We start from the raw sequence: 14,740 nt of genomic DNA on the forward strand, positions 1-14,740 counted from the left end.
TGCAGCTCCTCTGGCCACGGAAGCTGGGGTTCCCCTGTTCAAAAAACAGGAACCCCAAATCTCTCCAGAGCAGTGTCTTCCCAGCTTTTTGAACCCAGGAGACCTGACTCCCCCTCCTCCCCCCCACTCAAAAGGATTAGTGTGGACTGGTTGTGCACTGGCATCTGAATGGGGGGGGTTGGGGTGGGGATAGGAGCTAGTTCTCGCTGCGGGCTCAGCTGTAACTGTGCCTGCTACTGAGAGCCCACGTGACATTAGTCTGGTGAGTCTCGTTCACTTCCCCAGCCACACCATGCAGCCAAGCAACCTCTGTTCGTGGCTCCCAGTGGGGCGCGAGGGGCATCAGCAGGGGGCTGTGGGTCGGGAGTGAGGGGCACCGGCAGAGCTGGCAGTGGGGAGCCCAGGGCTGGGCCGGCAGGGGGCTGCAGGTTGGGAGTGAGGGGCACCGGCAGAGCTAGGAGGAGCCCGGGCTAGGCTAGCAGGGGGCAGTGGGTTGGGAATGAGGGGCACCGGCAGAGCTGGGGGGAGCCCAGGGCTGGGCTGGCAGGGGGCTGCGGGTCAGCACTGAGGGGCACCAGCACAGCTGCGGGGGAGCCCAGGCTGGGCTAGCAGGGGGCTGTGGGTCAGGAGTGAGTAGACTGGCACAGCTGGGTGGCTAGGTGCCAAGGAAGCACAGCTGGTCACCCTTCCCCTCTGGCTTTCTACTCCCAGGGTCCTTGTGCTGCTCTCCCAGGGGAAGGGGGCTCCCTTATGGGCCCAGCTGGGGAACCCACAAGAGGGCCGGGGCGGGGGGAGGGAGAGGACAGAAGAGTTCCCCAAACTTTGGAACCCAGAATGCCAGGAACTGAGCTGCTAAACAAGGTGCCCAGAGCCTGGCCCCAAGGGCCAGACTGTCTCCCTGGCAGAGCACGCAGGGGATGGGACATGGGGCCCTTCCCCTCTAGGGAGTGCAACTCCAATACAGACCCAGGACCATGACAGGCAAAGCTCACATCCCTCTCCCCCCAATTTGCATGGAGCGAGTTTGCAGGTTCTCAGTCACTTCCCTCGCCTGACAGGAGCCGCAACCCCAGTAGGCCACAGAGATTGACACACGGCACCCTCACCCCAGGGGTGACGCCTTGCCAGGCCTGAGCCACGTTAGACAGGCAGGGAATCCCTGCCCCAGTTGCGTCCCCTCTGGGGCGGAACAGAGAGATTCCATCTCCAGGGCGGCCCCAAAAGAGGGTCTGGGCCTCGCTCCGTCCCTTACCACTCCCACCCATCTTCCCCTTATGCTGCTATGCAGCAAACCCTCCCATCTCCCCCCAGCACACACGTGATACCCCCCAGTTGGTTATGTAGATATGACCTCATATATAAGATTGCTATGGAAATATTAAAAAATAGATTATATACAGGGCCCCAGACTGGGAAAGGTTAAAAAGGGCAATAAGTTAATTGTAGCGCCAGTTACTCCGGAGGCCTCATGCTGCCGGGGTACCCCCAGATCACAGGCGGGGGGGGGTGACAGGACACCCCCACGATCCCCCTCTCGGTTCACGGATCCCGCTCCTTTTTGACTCTGACGTCTCCGGCCAAGATGGTGGCGATTTCTCCCTGCATAAAGGCCCAGGGCACGTTGGAGCCGGCCAGGGGGCACTTCTCCCCGCTGGGGCAATAGACCTCGCCGGCCGCCCCCTGGGCTTTGATGAAATCGCGGGAGCAAGGGAAACAGAATTTGTGGCTTGGCACCGAGGGGCACTGCACAAAGTGGGTGTCTTCCAGCCGCTCGTGACAGATGGTGCAGCACAGGGGGGCACTGCTGGGGCCGCCCGAGGAGTCGGGGGTGCTCTGGGCGCCGGCTGAGCCGGTGCCGCCGGCCGAGTGGGCCCCGGAGGAAGAGGACGACGAGGAAGATGCCTGCCCGGGCTCGCTGTTGCGCGGGACGAGCCGGTGCTGGGCCGAGGCGGCGGGCGAGGCAGGGCTGGCGCTGTTTTGCCGGGCCGTGGTGGAGTGGACGGGGTTGGCATCCTTGGGCGACTGCCCGGCCCCCAGGGCGTCGGCGACGTTCTTCAGCGCGGTGATGGGCGAGGGGTCATTGCGCAGGGCGCCCTCGGGCCCCGGGGCCTGGCCGGCGGGCACGGCAAGGTGGGCCATGCCCGGCGAGTAGATCCCGGCCGACCCTTGGGGAAGCCAGGTCTGCCTCTGTTGCTGCTCCTCGCCCGTCAGCTTGCCCGCTGCACCCCCCTCGCCCTCCGGCTCTGGGGAGGCCTTGCGGCGCCGCATGACGGCCCGGGGTGGCATAGCCCGCACCAGGGCGCTGGGCAACATGGCGCAGCTGCTGTCTAGGAACTGCTGGGGTAGGGCCTCAGGGGCCGGGGGGTCCCGGAAGAACCGGACGCCCTCGGTGAAGAGCTCCCCCAGCAGGCGCCAGTCCCCGGTGCCGTGCCGCTTCTCATATTCCAGGTACTTGTAGCCGGAGGAGATCACCTTGCCGGGGTCCTTGAGGCAGTCGTGGAACATCTGCTTGGCCAAGGCGAGGACACCGGCGTAGACGCTGCCCGAGCCACACGGGTACTCGACAAAGAGCTTCAGCTCGAACTCGTAGCCGGGCCGGGGGGCGGCGTCGAAGGCGAAGATGCGCCCCACCAGCGCGTGGTCCTTCTTGAAGCGCACGTTGAAGGGGGCGCAGGCTGAGAGGGCCAGCAGCTGCTCCCGCACCGCCTTGGGCTTGCCGTGCCACTCCTCCGCCCGGCCCCGCAAGGCCTCGCTCAGCTCGGCCAGGCACTCCGCGTTGCGCTGCTTCTCCTTCTCGTACTCGCCGCCGTAGGGGCCCCGCGCCTTGCCCAGCTCCCCCAAGAGGGGCGAGGCAGCCGCCAAGCCCAGGCCGGGCCCCCGGGGCCCCAGCCCCGACACGGCAGCCAGCAAGCCCTGCGGCGCCCCCATCAGTCCCAGGCTGGGCGGCACGGGGCCCATCAGTGCCCGCCGGGCGGTGGGGCTCTGCCGGCTGCCTTCGGGTCCCCCGTCCTCCGCCCGGGGCAGGCCATTGGGCAACCGGGGGCTGAGGGTGTAGTCGCCAGGCCCCCGGGCCCGCTCGTAGCGCTCCAGCCCGGCCCGGTCCAGGGGCCCTCCGTCCTTGGCATGCTTGACGGCCTGGGGCCCCGGCGAGCGGGCGTCCTGCATGGCGTGGCTGCGTTTCAGCTGCCGCGCCGTCTCGATGAGGAACTCGATGCGATCGGCCCCTTCGAAGTTCACGCAGCCCCGGCACACGGCCTCGCTGAAATCCCAGATCATGGCCCACGGCATCTTGGGCAGGTCGCACAAGTAGCACCACTGCCGGCGGGACGCCTGCACCGCGGCCATAGCGCCGCCTTCCCGCAGCCCCGGCGCCGCCTTGCGCGCCCGGCTCACTTGCGCGCCCCGCGCAGGGCCCCGCGCAGCCTAGGAGCGGCCCGATCCGCGCTCCCCCGCCGCTCCGCCGCCCGCTGCGGCTGCTGCCCTGTTCATGGAGAAACTTACATAACTCCGCCGCGGCGCCTGCTGGGACATGTAGTCCCGTCCGCCGGGGCCGTCTTAAAGGGGCACAGGCCTGGTTGGGACCCGTCCTCCCCCCGACTTGGCCGGACCCCTCCCGCCGCCTGTGGGAGTACGGGCCATCCAGGGTGGCTAAGGATGTTGTTAATGAATGTTTTGGGGCCGTTTCCCCCTCCCGGGCTTGTTATACTAAGGGGGGAAACTGAGGCCCGTCGCAGCAAAGGGATTTGTCCAGGGTCACCCAGTGAGTCAGCCTAGATCCCATTCCCCTCCCAAAGTCAGGCATACAGCCCAGGAGTCCTGGCTCCCAGCCCTGCCCCTCCCAACCACTAGACCCCCACTCCTCACCCTCAGCCAGAAACAGAACCCAGGCGTCCTGGCTCCCAGCCCCCCTCCCGCATCGCACTGAGGCTGACCCCACCAGATCTCACAGTGATAGCAGCGACCCACGGGCTCCCCGCTCCAATCCTGGTTTGACCCCCGACCACTGCCTCAGCTGAGGGGCTGGAGCTACCCCCGGGGGCTCTGGATGGGGAGAGCGCCCCCTACGGAGTCCCCCTGCCTGCCCCCTGGGTTTGCCCCAGCAGGGGGCAGGGCGGGGGCCATGCAGTAAATGGGCGGGAGAGAGGGATGGGGGGTGTCCGACGGGCGCCTTCCAAGGAGCGGGGGCGGGGCGGGATAGAGGCCTGAATGCAGCCACCTCTGGGGTGGGACCCAGCGAACCGCGTGGCACCAAACACACAGAACCTCCCTCATCTGTGCCTGGGGGGCTCAGAGTCACTCCTGCCCCAGGCGCTGTCCGTCCGTCCGTCCGTCCTTCCTTTCACACTCATCCATCTTTCTTTCCACCTTCCCTCCCCCCCATCCCCCCTTCAGGACGGGTTTGGCCCCGGCGGGGTGCGGCCCCCACCTCCTCTCGCCTTGGCTGGGGAGGCCGGCGGGGCTCCAGCCCCGGAAGGGTTAATAGCTCGATCCTGCCGCGGGGTGGGGTGGGGTGGGAGAGGGACTACGATTCCCAGAATGCCCCGCAGCCCCCAGCTGGCCGCGCTCCCAGCCGCGCTGCGCGGCGCCCAGCCTGGGGAAACGGGGAGGGGGGGGAACCATCCGCGTGTGACCCCCCCCGGCTGGCCCCCAAGGGGGGACCGGCCCGCCCGCTGCAACCGCAGTCCCCGTCCCTGGGAGGGGCTGGAGCCCAGATACCCCGGTGAGGGGCGTGCTGGGGCTGGGAGAGAGGCATGTGTGTGGGGCAGTGGAGAGAGGGGTACAGAAAGGGGGTGGAAGGGGGAGTGTGGGGATAGATGGACAAAGAGGTGAGAGATGGAGGAATGGTTAGAGGGGTGTTTGGGGGGGATGGGTGGAGGGAGGGGTGGGGGGAGAAGGGATGGATGGATAGAGGGGTGGGGGAAGGGAGAGAGGGATGGATTGAGGGGTATGGGGGGATGGAGAGAGGGATAGATGAAGAGAGGGGTGTGTGGGGGGAGTAGGGATGGATGGATAGAGGAGTGGGGGGAGGGAGGGGTGCGGGAAGGGAGAGAGGGATGGATTGAGGGGTGTAGGGGAGGGATGAATGGAGGGGTGTGGAGAAGGGATGTAGGAAAGGGTGGGGGGATGGAGAGAGAGAGGGTTGGATGGAGGGGTGTTGTAGGGATAGATGGAGAGAGGGCTGGATTGTGGGGTGTAGGAGAGGGATGGATGGAAGGGTGCGGGGATGAAGAGAGGGGTGTGGGGGGAGTAGGGATGGATGGATAGAGGAGTGGGGGAGGGAGGGGTGCGAGAAAGGGGAGAGGGATGGATTGAGGGATGGATGGAGGGGTGTTGTAAGGATAGATGGAGAGAAGGGCGTGTGAGGGAGAAGTGGGGGAGGGATGGATAGAGGGGTTGGGGAGGGGTGTGGGGGAGAGGGAGGGAGAGGTGGGGGGCGGCTGCCTGGAGAGATCAGTGGGTACCTGCGGGAATATACCAATAGCCCCCCCAGCAGTCCCCCCCCCCCGCGAAGACGCCCCACAGGTCGCAGGGTTCAGTATGAAAATAGTTTATTGCGTGTCCCTGGTGGGGGGTGGGATATTTGCAGCCCGGAGGGGTCTGGACCAAGAGCTGCGAACGGGCAGTCCCGAGCGGCGCCTTCCCAGGCAGGGGCCCTGGGGTGTCTGCCACTGCCCCCTCCCCCCCCCGGGGTGACCTTAAGGGGATGTGACGCAGGAAGGAGGGGCTAGATTTGACACCCGCCCCGTCCGGTCATGTGTGCTGAAATCACCCCCCCCCCCACAAACACACACACTTGGGACCATTAACTCTTTGCTCTCCGCCGCCTCGGTAGCAGAGGAATAAAAGCCCCCACCCCGCCGTGGTCTGTCGCTTGGGGGGGGGGGGGGGACTGTGGGCCCCCCAAGAGGGACCCCAAATCTTGGGCTGGACGCTGGATCTGAACCCAGACCTGGGATATGAAGCCTGGACACAGATCCCGACTTTGGGGCATGGAGGGGGGGAGGGTTATGTTGTCGGAGCCCTCCAGGGCATCACCAAGACAGACACACAAATCTGGGGGGGGAATGAAGGGGGACCCCGGAGGGAGGCAACAAGCGCCCCTCCCTGCCCTGGGCAGCCCTGGGGCTCAGTCCTGGCCTGGGGGGTTGGGGATCTCACCCGACTCCCGGACAGAGTTTATCCATTTTATAAACCTGGCCATGCCCGGACACAATTTAGTGGCATTGGCCAGTTACAGGAGTAGCAGATGGACTGTGGGTCGGGAGTGAGGGGCACCGGCAGAGCTGGGGGGGGCAGGGCTGGGCTGGCAGGGGGCTGCGGGTCAGGAGTGAGGGGCACCGGCAGAGCTGGGGGGAACCCGGAGGCCTGTGGGTTGGGAGTGGGAGGCACCGGTAGAGCTGGGGCAGAGGATGTGGCAGTCTCCGATTTCCAGCTGCAGATACATTCAGCCCTTTTGCCAGGGTTTTGCTGACCACTTGGCTCATCGTAGCAAAGCCCGGGGGCGGAGGGGGACTCGCTCCCTGTTGGAGTAGATGGGGCGTCCCCTGCGCCGTGGGGTGTGTGGGACAATCGGATGGGAGGGGGGGCTTCAGGAGAACTTCCCTTCGAGTGACCGAACTCTCGCTGTCCCGTGGCGGGTGCCCTGCACCCACCTACTTTGGGGGGCAGGATCCTCTGTGGGGGAGCCCCAGGCTCTGGGGAGTCACAGATTCTTCCAGCGCCCCCTACGCTTCCGAGTGGGGATCCCCTTCCTTCGCTTCAGTGGCGGGGAGCTGCGGCAAGGGTGGGCCTCGGCGGGGAGGACCCCTTGGGATTGTCCCGCATTCTCCGCCGGCTCAGGGGACATTTCCACCTTGGCGGCGAAGGTCTCGGCGGGGAGTGGGCTCTTGGCGGGGGGTGCTGGCAGTGGGGAGCCGACGGGCGCCTGCTGGTGGAAGAGGCCCCCCCGGGGGGCGCCCAGGCCAGGTCCCTGGGCCGGGAGGAGGGGCAGGAGGGCGGCTACCACGTTGGTGAGACGGTCCAGGCTGTGGTGCACGGTGTAGGTCAGGTCGCGAATGGCCTCGGCCGTCTCCCGTTGGGCAGCCAGGAGATCCAGCGAGGGCTCCGGGGGTGGCTCAGGGCGCGGGCGCCGGCGGCGGGGCGGCGGGGAGCCCGGGAGCCGCTCCCTGCATGGCTGCTCTGTGGGCGAGTGTCCCGGGTGGGGCCGGCGGCCCAGCCTGGCCGGCGAGGGTGCCAACCGCACGATTTGCAGAGAGGGCTCGGCCGAGGGGGGCGCCGGCGAGTCGCGCTCCTTGGGCCGCAGCAGGACCCCGTCCAGGGCGCAGCAGGGGGGCTGAACCGAGGGCTCGGGGCTGGAGGAGACCTTGCCCCCGGCCAGCGTCTCTGCAGAGAGAGAAGAGAGAGCGTCGGCTGGGGGCTGTGGGCACAGGGCAGGTCACTCCCCAAAGAGTGTTCCCCCCCCCCGGGGTAGGATCTGTTTCCCAGCAGTGGTGGGCGGGACTGTACCCTCCGGTCTATTCCCCCCAGGGGGTGCGGAACCACCCCCTCCCGCCCATCTCCCAGGGGTTAGCCCGCCTGAAGTTGCCTCCAGGTCCCCCATCCGGCTTGGCTCCCAGAAGGGACGGGGTTCTGTCACCAGGGCCGCCTCAGCAGAGCTGACTGCCCCCACCTCCCATGCCCTGCACCCCCTCTCCCCCGTGGCCTGGGCCCAGGACTCCTGGGTTCTGATCCCAGAGTGGGCACCACCCGGCAGTGGAGCTGTGAGGAGTAAGGCAGGTTGGTGGCATGGTCAGTACTAATTAACGGGCTGTGCCCCGAAGGACCCGCCCCCCCCGAGAGATGGCGTGAGTCCCTCCAAGCTCGACTCACCCATGCGGAGTCAGGGGGAAGCAACCAGCCAAGTGGGTCAGTCGAGGTTTCTGTCATGCCCCAGTGTCGTGCTAGGGGGTGCTGTGAATGACTGTGTGTGCACCCCTGCTGGGCCCCACTGCACCCCCTCACACCATAGGGGGGCTGGTGCTGGCTGCCAGGGGACAGAGACCCCGACCCCTCTCCCTGCAGCACAGCGCCCCCTACTGCCCCACTGGGGTCAGCACTGACTGCCAGGGGAGAGCGCCCCCTGCTGAGCCCCTGCCATGCTCCCTGCAGCACAGCGCCCCCTAGTGCCGCACTGAGACATTGGGGTCAGCACTGACTGTGAGGTGAGACTGCCCCCTACTGAGCTCCCACCCCACAGTACCTGGGTTTCCCTTGGCACCAGACAGGCTCTCTCATCTCAGCTCTGACTGTACCCCACGGTGCTTAGCTTGGCAGCCCCGTGTGAGACAACACAGCTCCTGATGCCCCCTCCAATCCCACAATTACTGTCTGGTTCATGGGGGAGTGTTACCAAGCCCCCCTAGCTCTGGTGGTAGCAGTGTACCCAGCTGGGGGAGTTGGTTCTGCCCACTGATGGGTGGCATGGTCCCGTCCCGGGGTGGGCACTCACCAGAGCCATGGTGGTATCTGTGGGCGAAGGCTGTGGGGTGCTGCTCGGCCCCACCAGGTCCCATCACCACGCCGGGCCCCAGGATGGCGAAGATGGTTTCCTCCTCCGCCGAGAAGGTCTCCTCGCTGGCAGCCGTTCCCCCAGCGCCCTGGGTGGAGTGGGGCACCCGCGCCAGCTTCTCCTTGGTGCGCCGCTTGAAGTCATTCCAGCGCTTCTGCACCTCCTGGCCCGTCCGCTTCCAGCTGGTGATGGCGTTGATCTTGGCGGCGATGCCCTCCCAGACGCGCCGGCGCTCGGCCACCGTCACCTGCCGGCTCTGGGCACCGTACAACTTGGTGTAGTGGGCGCGCACCTCCTGGATAAGGATCTGGTTCTCCTCGTAGGAGAAGCGGGGCTTGCGCAAACGGGTGATCTCCTCGGCGTCCCCGGGCATGCCTGGCGCCCAGTGGGGAGGGGTGGCTGGGGGGTCCCCGGAGGGCGTGGATACCCTGCACGGCGAGGCGGGCCCCACGGTGGTGCTAGAGGAAGGGGGCACCGTGCCAGGCAAGACGGTGCCCTGCAGATCTCAGAGACTCATAGACTTTACGGCCAGAAGGGACCATCATGATCATCTAGTCTGACCTCCTCTCCGCTGCTCCCTTCCCTCCCCGGCATGCAGCCGAGCCCCCCACCCTGCTGGGGGGGGTCTGTGCCCCCCACTCCGCAATGCGCGCCCCTGCCCACGCCGGCCCCTGCTGCAGCCCGGCGCCAGCCTCCCCCGTCCTTCCTCCGCCCGGCTGGCTCCGTCCCCTCCCATTCCCTGGCACCGAGCATGCTCACTCCCAGCCCGGCTCCCAGCAGGCCAAGGGCGCTCGGTTTCCGTAGCAACCCTGGCTGGGTCCCCCTGCCAGTCCTCCCCCCCCCCCCCCCCGGGCGGGGGGCTGCAAACCCCCTGGCCGGAAAAGCGGGGGGGGGGCTCGCCCCGAGGTTCACCCCCCCCCCCGCCTGCTTCCCAGCCTCAAGTAGGGTGGGAAAGTCTCCAGAGTGATTGATCCATTGAGCGATCCCTCCCCACATCATCCCCATGCACCCCATCTAACCATCCATCCATCCCCGTACACCCCTCTATCTATCTATCTATCCCCACACACCCCCATCTAACCATCCATCCATCCCCATACACCCCCTCTATCTATCCTCATACACCCCATCATCTATCTATCTATCTATCTATCTATCTATCTATCTATCTATCTCCACACACACCCATCTAACCATCCATCCATCCCCATACACCCATACACCCATACATCTATCTATCTATCTATCTATCTATCTATCTATCTATCAATCCCTGTACACCCCATCTATCTATCTATCTATCTATCTATCCCCATACACATCTATCTATCTATCTATCTATCTATCTATCTATCTATCTATCTATCTATCTATCTATCTATCCCCATACACCCCATCTATCTATCTATCTATCTATCTATCTATCTAATCTCCATACCCTGCCCGCTTCTGTCTCTGGCTGCCTGTTGGATCCTGGCATTTCCTGTGGGAGGGAAGGAGGGTCAGAGAAGGAGCAGTCCTGGGGAGAAGGGGTAGGGAAGCCGGCTGGGTCTAGGGTTTCTTTTAGGGTCCCCTCTTATCTCCCCACTGTGAGGGGCTGGCCAGGCTTCACGGGGGATGGGCTGCAAGATTCACCCGCTTCTCTTGGCTCCCCCACTCTCCAGCAGAGAGTCCTGAGGCTTAGGGGAGCCGTAGCAATGGCCAGGGAGAAGGGGGAATTTCCCCTCCTCACACCCAAAGTCCTCTCTCCACCCCAGCCAGGTGGGGGCACTGGGCAGCCGAGGGGACCAGTGCTTACCGCAGCAGCCGATGGGCGCATGATTCCAAGTGCTCTTCCTCTCCTGCTCTGCACAGAGCCCTCCTCTGGGGTGGGGTTGTCCGGGCGCCGGGAGCAGTAGGACTGGGAGTCAGCATTTCCTTGGGATGCCTGGGGCAGCTCCTCCTCTCACAGCAAGGGGCTCAGGCTCTCAGCAAACTCAGGCAGCATCGCTGTGTCAGTTACACCGAGGGCAGCTCCCCCGTCTCCCAGCGATGGGCTCAGGCTGTGACTCCAGCATCGGTCTGGTGTGCCTGTGGTCCAAACCCCCGGTTAACGCTGTGTGGTGTGAGCCCCCACCCCTTTGTTCTACCCTGAGAGAAGGGGGAATGGAAGTCCCCTGTGTCTGTGGGTCTTTGACCCTGTCCAGGGGCTGGCACGTGTCAGAGGATGATAACGCCCTACTGCTGCTGGCTTCAGCGTGACCCCTTTCACTTCAGTGGTGGAGGCTGAGGGGGGACCAAGCACTGATCCCAAGATCCTCACTGACCTAGTGGCTGGGACCCAAAGCCTGAAACTGACTAGGAACAGAAGGTGAAACTGACCAGCCAGTGGCTTCCAAAGATTTAAAGGAATTGAAGCATTGGGGGGCGGGGGTGGATGGGAGCTTCAAAGTGGTGAGTAATTCATCATAATTATGATGGTGATTCTTCGTTTTACTGTAGTGCCCTGGAGCCCGAGTCACTGGTCAGGACCTGGCTGTGCCAGGGGCTCGCTAAGCCCGGAACAAAAAATGTGTGTTGGCTCCTTGGTGTGTCTTTGTACAGCCCCTAACGTCATGGGGGCCTGGAGCAAGACTGGGACACTACCGTAATACACCTAATAGCAATACAACATACAGCGCCTGGCACAGTGAGGGCCTGGCCCATGACTGGGGCTCTGAGCTACCAGGATACATATAATGATTGTTAATAAACCAATACACCACCAGCAGGTTGAGTCAAGAGCTCCATATCCCTCCATGGGCCCATCCAGGTGTTTTTTGTGATGCTTTGTTTCAGGCTGGGACAATAGAACTGATTTCCTCCTCACAGTGCCCTTTAAGGTAAATTAATGGAGATATCCCATCTCCTAGAACTGGAAGGGACCTTGAAAGGTCATTGAGTCCAGCCCCCTGCCTTCACTAGCAGGACCAAGTACTGATTTTGCCCCAGATCCCTAAGTGGCCCCCTTAAGGATTGAACTCACAACGCTGGGTTTAGCAGGCCAATGCTCAAACCACTGAGCTATCCCTCCCCCCTGTAAAATGAAATTCCACATGGGAGTCCAAGCCCAAGCTTCAAGGCCACCTGCTCAGTTAAATCCCTTTTGCTGCATCCCCCGCCATGGCCAGCAGGTGCCAGGCTGTGGACACAGACAGGCCTGTCAGCCAGCAAGCAGCGTCATCCCCAAGCAGCAGACGCGGGGCAGGCAGCCTTGGGGGCTGCCCAAGGAACCCAGGCGTCCCGCGCTAGCTCTGAAGCCAAGGGAATCCAGGGGCCTAATAAAGCCCAGCTACCAACCAGCCAGAGGACACGGGGAGGGGCCCTCGGCTCTTCCCTCTGTAGGTAATTGTCCAGGAGTTGGATCTGTTATAGTGTCACAAAGAGAAGGCTTCAGGGTGACTTGATTCGGATCTAGCAGGACCCTCCTGGGGAACAGAAATTCGCTAATAAAGGACTCCTGGCAAACAAGGGTCTGACACCATCCAATGGCTGCCCCTGAAATGAGCAGAGGCAGATTTAAAATGAAACGCTCAATGCCCTGGCACGGGGCCCCCCAACTACAAGCAGCCCAGCACCGTCCAGCACCCCCTGCGGGGAGCACCGCTGCAGGGACAGAAGCTGTGGGGCAGAGCAGGGAGGAAAAAGGCCAGGGGAAGGGAGCCACAGACCAGGGGGTCTCAGCTCTCACGTGCTGCTGCCCAGGTCTAAGGTCTCCAATGGCGCTAATGGCCTGCTCTCAGGGCAGGGGGCTGGGAGCACCCCCATGACCCCAGCCCACACCCCCAACCCCTTTCCCTGACTCCTGCACCCCCCCCCCACATCCCCACCTGCACCCCTTGCACCAAATGGGAGCTGCCCCAGGTAAGTGCTCCGCACCCCAACCTCCTGCCCCAGCCCTGAGCCCCCTTCCTCACCCTAACTCCTGGCCAGACCCCCGCACCCCAACCCCCAGCCCGTCCTGCACCCTAACTCCCTCCCAGACCCTGCCCCCTCCCACACCCTAACTCCTGACCAGACTCCACACCCCAATGGTTTTTTTTTTTTACATTTTTTTATAAAGGGCTCTTATCCAAAGTGCTTTATACTAGTTAGCTAATGGTACAAACAATAGCTCTCATCCCCTAACGCCCCTACTCTACTTACGCTACATTGATGACATCTTCATCATCTGGACCCATGGAAAAGAAGCCCTTGAGGAATTCCACCGTGATTTCAATAATTTCCATCCCACCATCAACTTCAGCCTAGATCAATCCACACAAGCGGTCCATTTCCTGCACACTACTGTGCTAATATTTGGAAAGATCATTACGTGGTTCACCGAGACCCTCAGCGATTTTCAAGTGGTCTGTGGAAAAATAAGTTAGACTAGAAAACCAATCAAGGTACCTCACTTTATTTTCATTGACTTGCTGTTACTTACAGGAGGAGGATGAAGGAAAAAAGAATGACAACCGGGGGCGGGGGGAGGTCAGAGAGAATGGTCTTTTTCTTGGTTGGGTCCCAAGGAGGGGCCCCAAAAATGAAGCTGGCGCCAGGGCCCCACTATCTCTAAATCTGCCACTGGAAGCGAGACCAGTTCACACTGGCCATAAGGCGTGAATTTTTAACGCTGAGGATGATTAAGCGTGGGAGCAACTCGCTGACTGGGGTCGTGGTGGATTCTCCATCACTGGCCATTTTAAAATCAGGACCAGGTGTTTTCCTAAAAGAGCTGCGCTAGGAATTATTCTGGGGAAGGTCTCTGGCCTCTGGGTGTGTCTACACTTAAAATACAGGGGCACCGGCCCAGGGGGAGCCGGGGGACACGGCCCCACCACTTTTTACCCTCTGTAAGGGTGAGCGATGAGGGAGAGGGGTCCTGGGGGAAGAGGTAGGGCAGGAGGGAGGCCTCGGGGAAAGGGGACAGTGCGAGGACGGGGACTTGGGGGTGGGGGCTCGTGAGGAAGGGGTGGCATGGGGCAGGGGCTTGTGCAGTATGGGGGGCACAGTTTGGGCACTGGTGCCCCCCCATTTTTAGGGTAACCCACCTCCCCAGCAGGTGGTAGCTAGGGTGATGGAGGATTTCTTCCCCACCGCGGGTTCGGTCGTCTAGCTCCACCTCTCCAGGGTGTGGATGTTTTGCACCGTCTGAGCGCCGCAGCTATGCCAGGGTAGATGGGCACACTGGTCCCGTCTGGCCTTGGAGCCTGTGAGTCTATGACCCACAGGGGTGGCAGCCGCTGGAGATCACAGGGCAGAGAGAGGAGATTAGTGACACTGGACAGCGGCAAGAGACTGGAAGGACTTCGCTGGGAAGGGGGGGGGGTGACTCTGTCCTCTAGTGCGAGGGGCCCAGTGCCCAGAACCCTGAGCCCAGGGAGTGGGAACGGGGGAGACGCGCGGGATATTGCCGGACTTGGCCTGCGAGCTGCTTTGCTCCCATAAGCTCTATTAAGCAGCTTTGCATCTGGCCACGGGAGCTTTCTGAAAAAATCCTGAGGCTTGACAAAATGGGTTGAGTTTCCCAGTAAGCAGGGCTGTTACTATTACCCACAATGCCCCAGTGCGGCACTAGGGGGTGCTAAGCTGCAGGGACCGGGGTACAAGGAACGCAGCAGGGGGCGCTCTCCTCTCGCAGTCAGTGCTGGTCCCAGTGCGGCACTAGGGGGCGCTGTGCTGCAGGGACCGGGGTGGGAGGGGTTCAGTAGGGGGCTCTCCTCTCACAGTCAGTGCTGGCCACAGTGCGGCGCTAGGGGGCGCTGTGCTGCAGGGACTGGGGTGGGGGGGAGTCAGTAGGAGGCGCTCTCCCTCACAGTCACTGCTGGCCCCAGTGCAGTGCTAGGGGGCGCTGTGCTGCAGGGACTGGAGTGGGGGTGGTCAGTAGGAGACGCTCTCCCTCGCAGTCAGTGCTGGCCCCAGGGCGGTGCTAGGGGGCGATGTGCTGCAGGCACTGGGGTGGGGGGGTCAGTAGGAGGCTCTCCTCTCACAGTCAGTGCTGGCCCCAGTGCGGCGCTAGGGGGCGCTGTGCTGCAGGGACTGGAGTGTGGGGGGGTCAGTAGGAGGCCTCTCCCTCACAGTCACTGCTGGCCCCAGTGCAGCGCTAGGGGGCACCCCCCACCCCTGTGCACTTTTCCCTCTAGGCCCCTCTCCCTCCAGCGATGGCTGTGATTACAGGGCGGCCCTAAGGAA

General features: G+C 63.3%; 3 protein-coding genes across 3 annotated transcripts in view; 1 reads left to right on the forward strand and 2 right to left on the reverse strand.

The window, feature by feature from the left end:
• Positions 1-545: 545 nt before the first annotated feature.
• Positions 546-3,504, reverse strand: IRF2BP1 (interferon regulatory factor 2 binding protein 1). The gene has a single exon (XM_034791747.1). The coding sequence runs from the start codon at positions 3,343-3,345 to the stop codon at positions 1,540-1,542; it is 1,806 nt and encodes a 601-aa protein (XP_034647638.1). The 5' UTR covers positions 3,346-3,504; the 3' UTR covers positions 546-1,539.
• A 2,000-nt stretch (positions 3,505-5,504) lies between these two features.
• Positions 5,505-9,263, reverse strand: MYPOP (Myb related transcription factor, partner of profilin). The gene is made up of 2 exons (XM_034791748.1): positions 8,489-9,263; positions 5,505-7,383 (listed from the first exon to the last, which is right to left on the reverse strand). The coding sequence occupies exons 1-2, from the start codon at positions 8,919-8,921 to the stop codon at positions 6,704-6,706; spliced, it is 1,113 nt and encodes a 370-aa protein (XP_034647639.1). The 5' UTR covers positions 8,922-9,263; the 3' UTR covers positions 5,505-6,703.
• The window catches only part of NOVA2 (NOVA alternative splicing regulator 2), a 50,141-nt gene continuing 44,320 nt past the window's right edge, over positions 8,920-14,740 (forward strand). The window contains exon 1 of the mRNA XM_034792731.1: positions 8,920-9,031. Within this exon, the coding sequence (XP_034648622.1) occupies positions 8,920-9,031 (112 nt within the window). The remainder of the gene's footprint in view (positions 9,032-14,740) is intronic.

The sequence above is a fragment of the Trachemys scripta genome, chromosome 16 (assembly GCF_013100865.1).
Source record: "Trachemys scripta elegans isolate TJP31775 chromosome 16, CAS_Tse_1.0, whole genome shotgun sequence".
Taxonomy (NCBI): Eukaryota; Metazoa; Chordata; order Testudines; family Emydidae; genus Trachemys; species Trachemys scripta.

What these genes read in the sequence shown, in the direction of transcription:
- MYPOP (XM_034791748.1), bottom strand. Translation starts at nt 8,921, where the DNA reads ATGCCCGGGGACGCCGAGGAGATCACCCGTTTGCGCAAGCCCCGCTTC. An exon ending in CAGATACCACCATGGCTCTG is followed by an intron (nt 7,384 to 8,488) that starts GTGAGTGCCCAC and finishes CTCTCTCTGCAG; the next exon opens with AGACGCTGGCCGGGGGCAAG.
- IRF2BP1 (XM_034791747.1), bottom strand. Translation starts at nt 3,345, where the DNA reads ATGGCCGCGGTGCAGGCGTCCCGCCGGCAGTGGTGCTACTTGTGCGAC.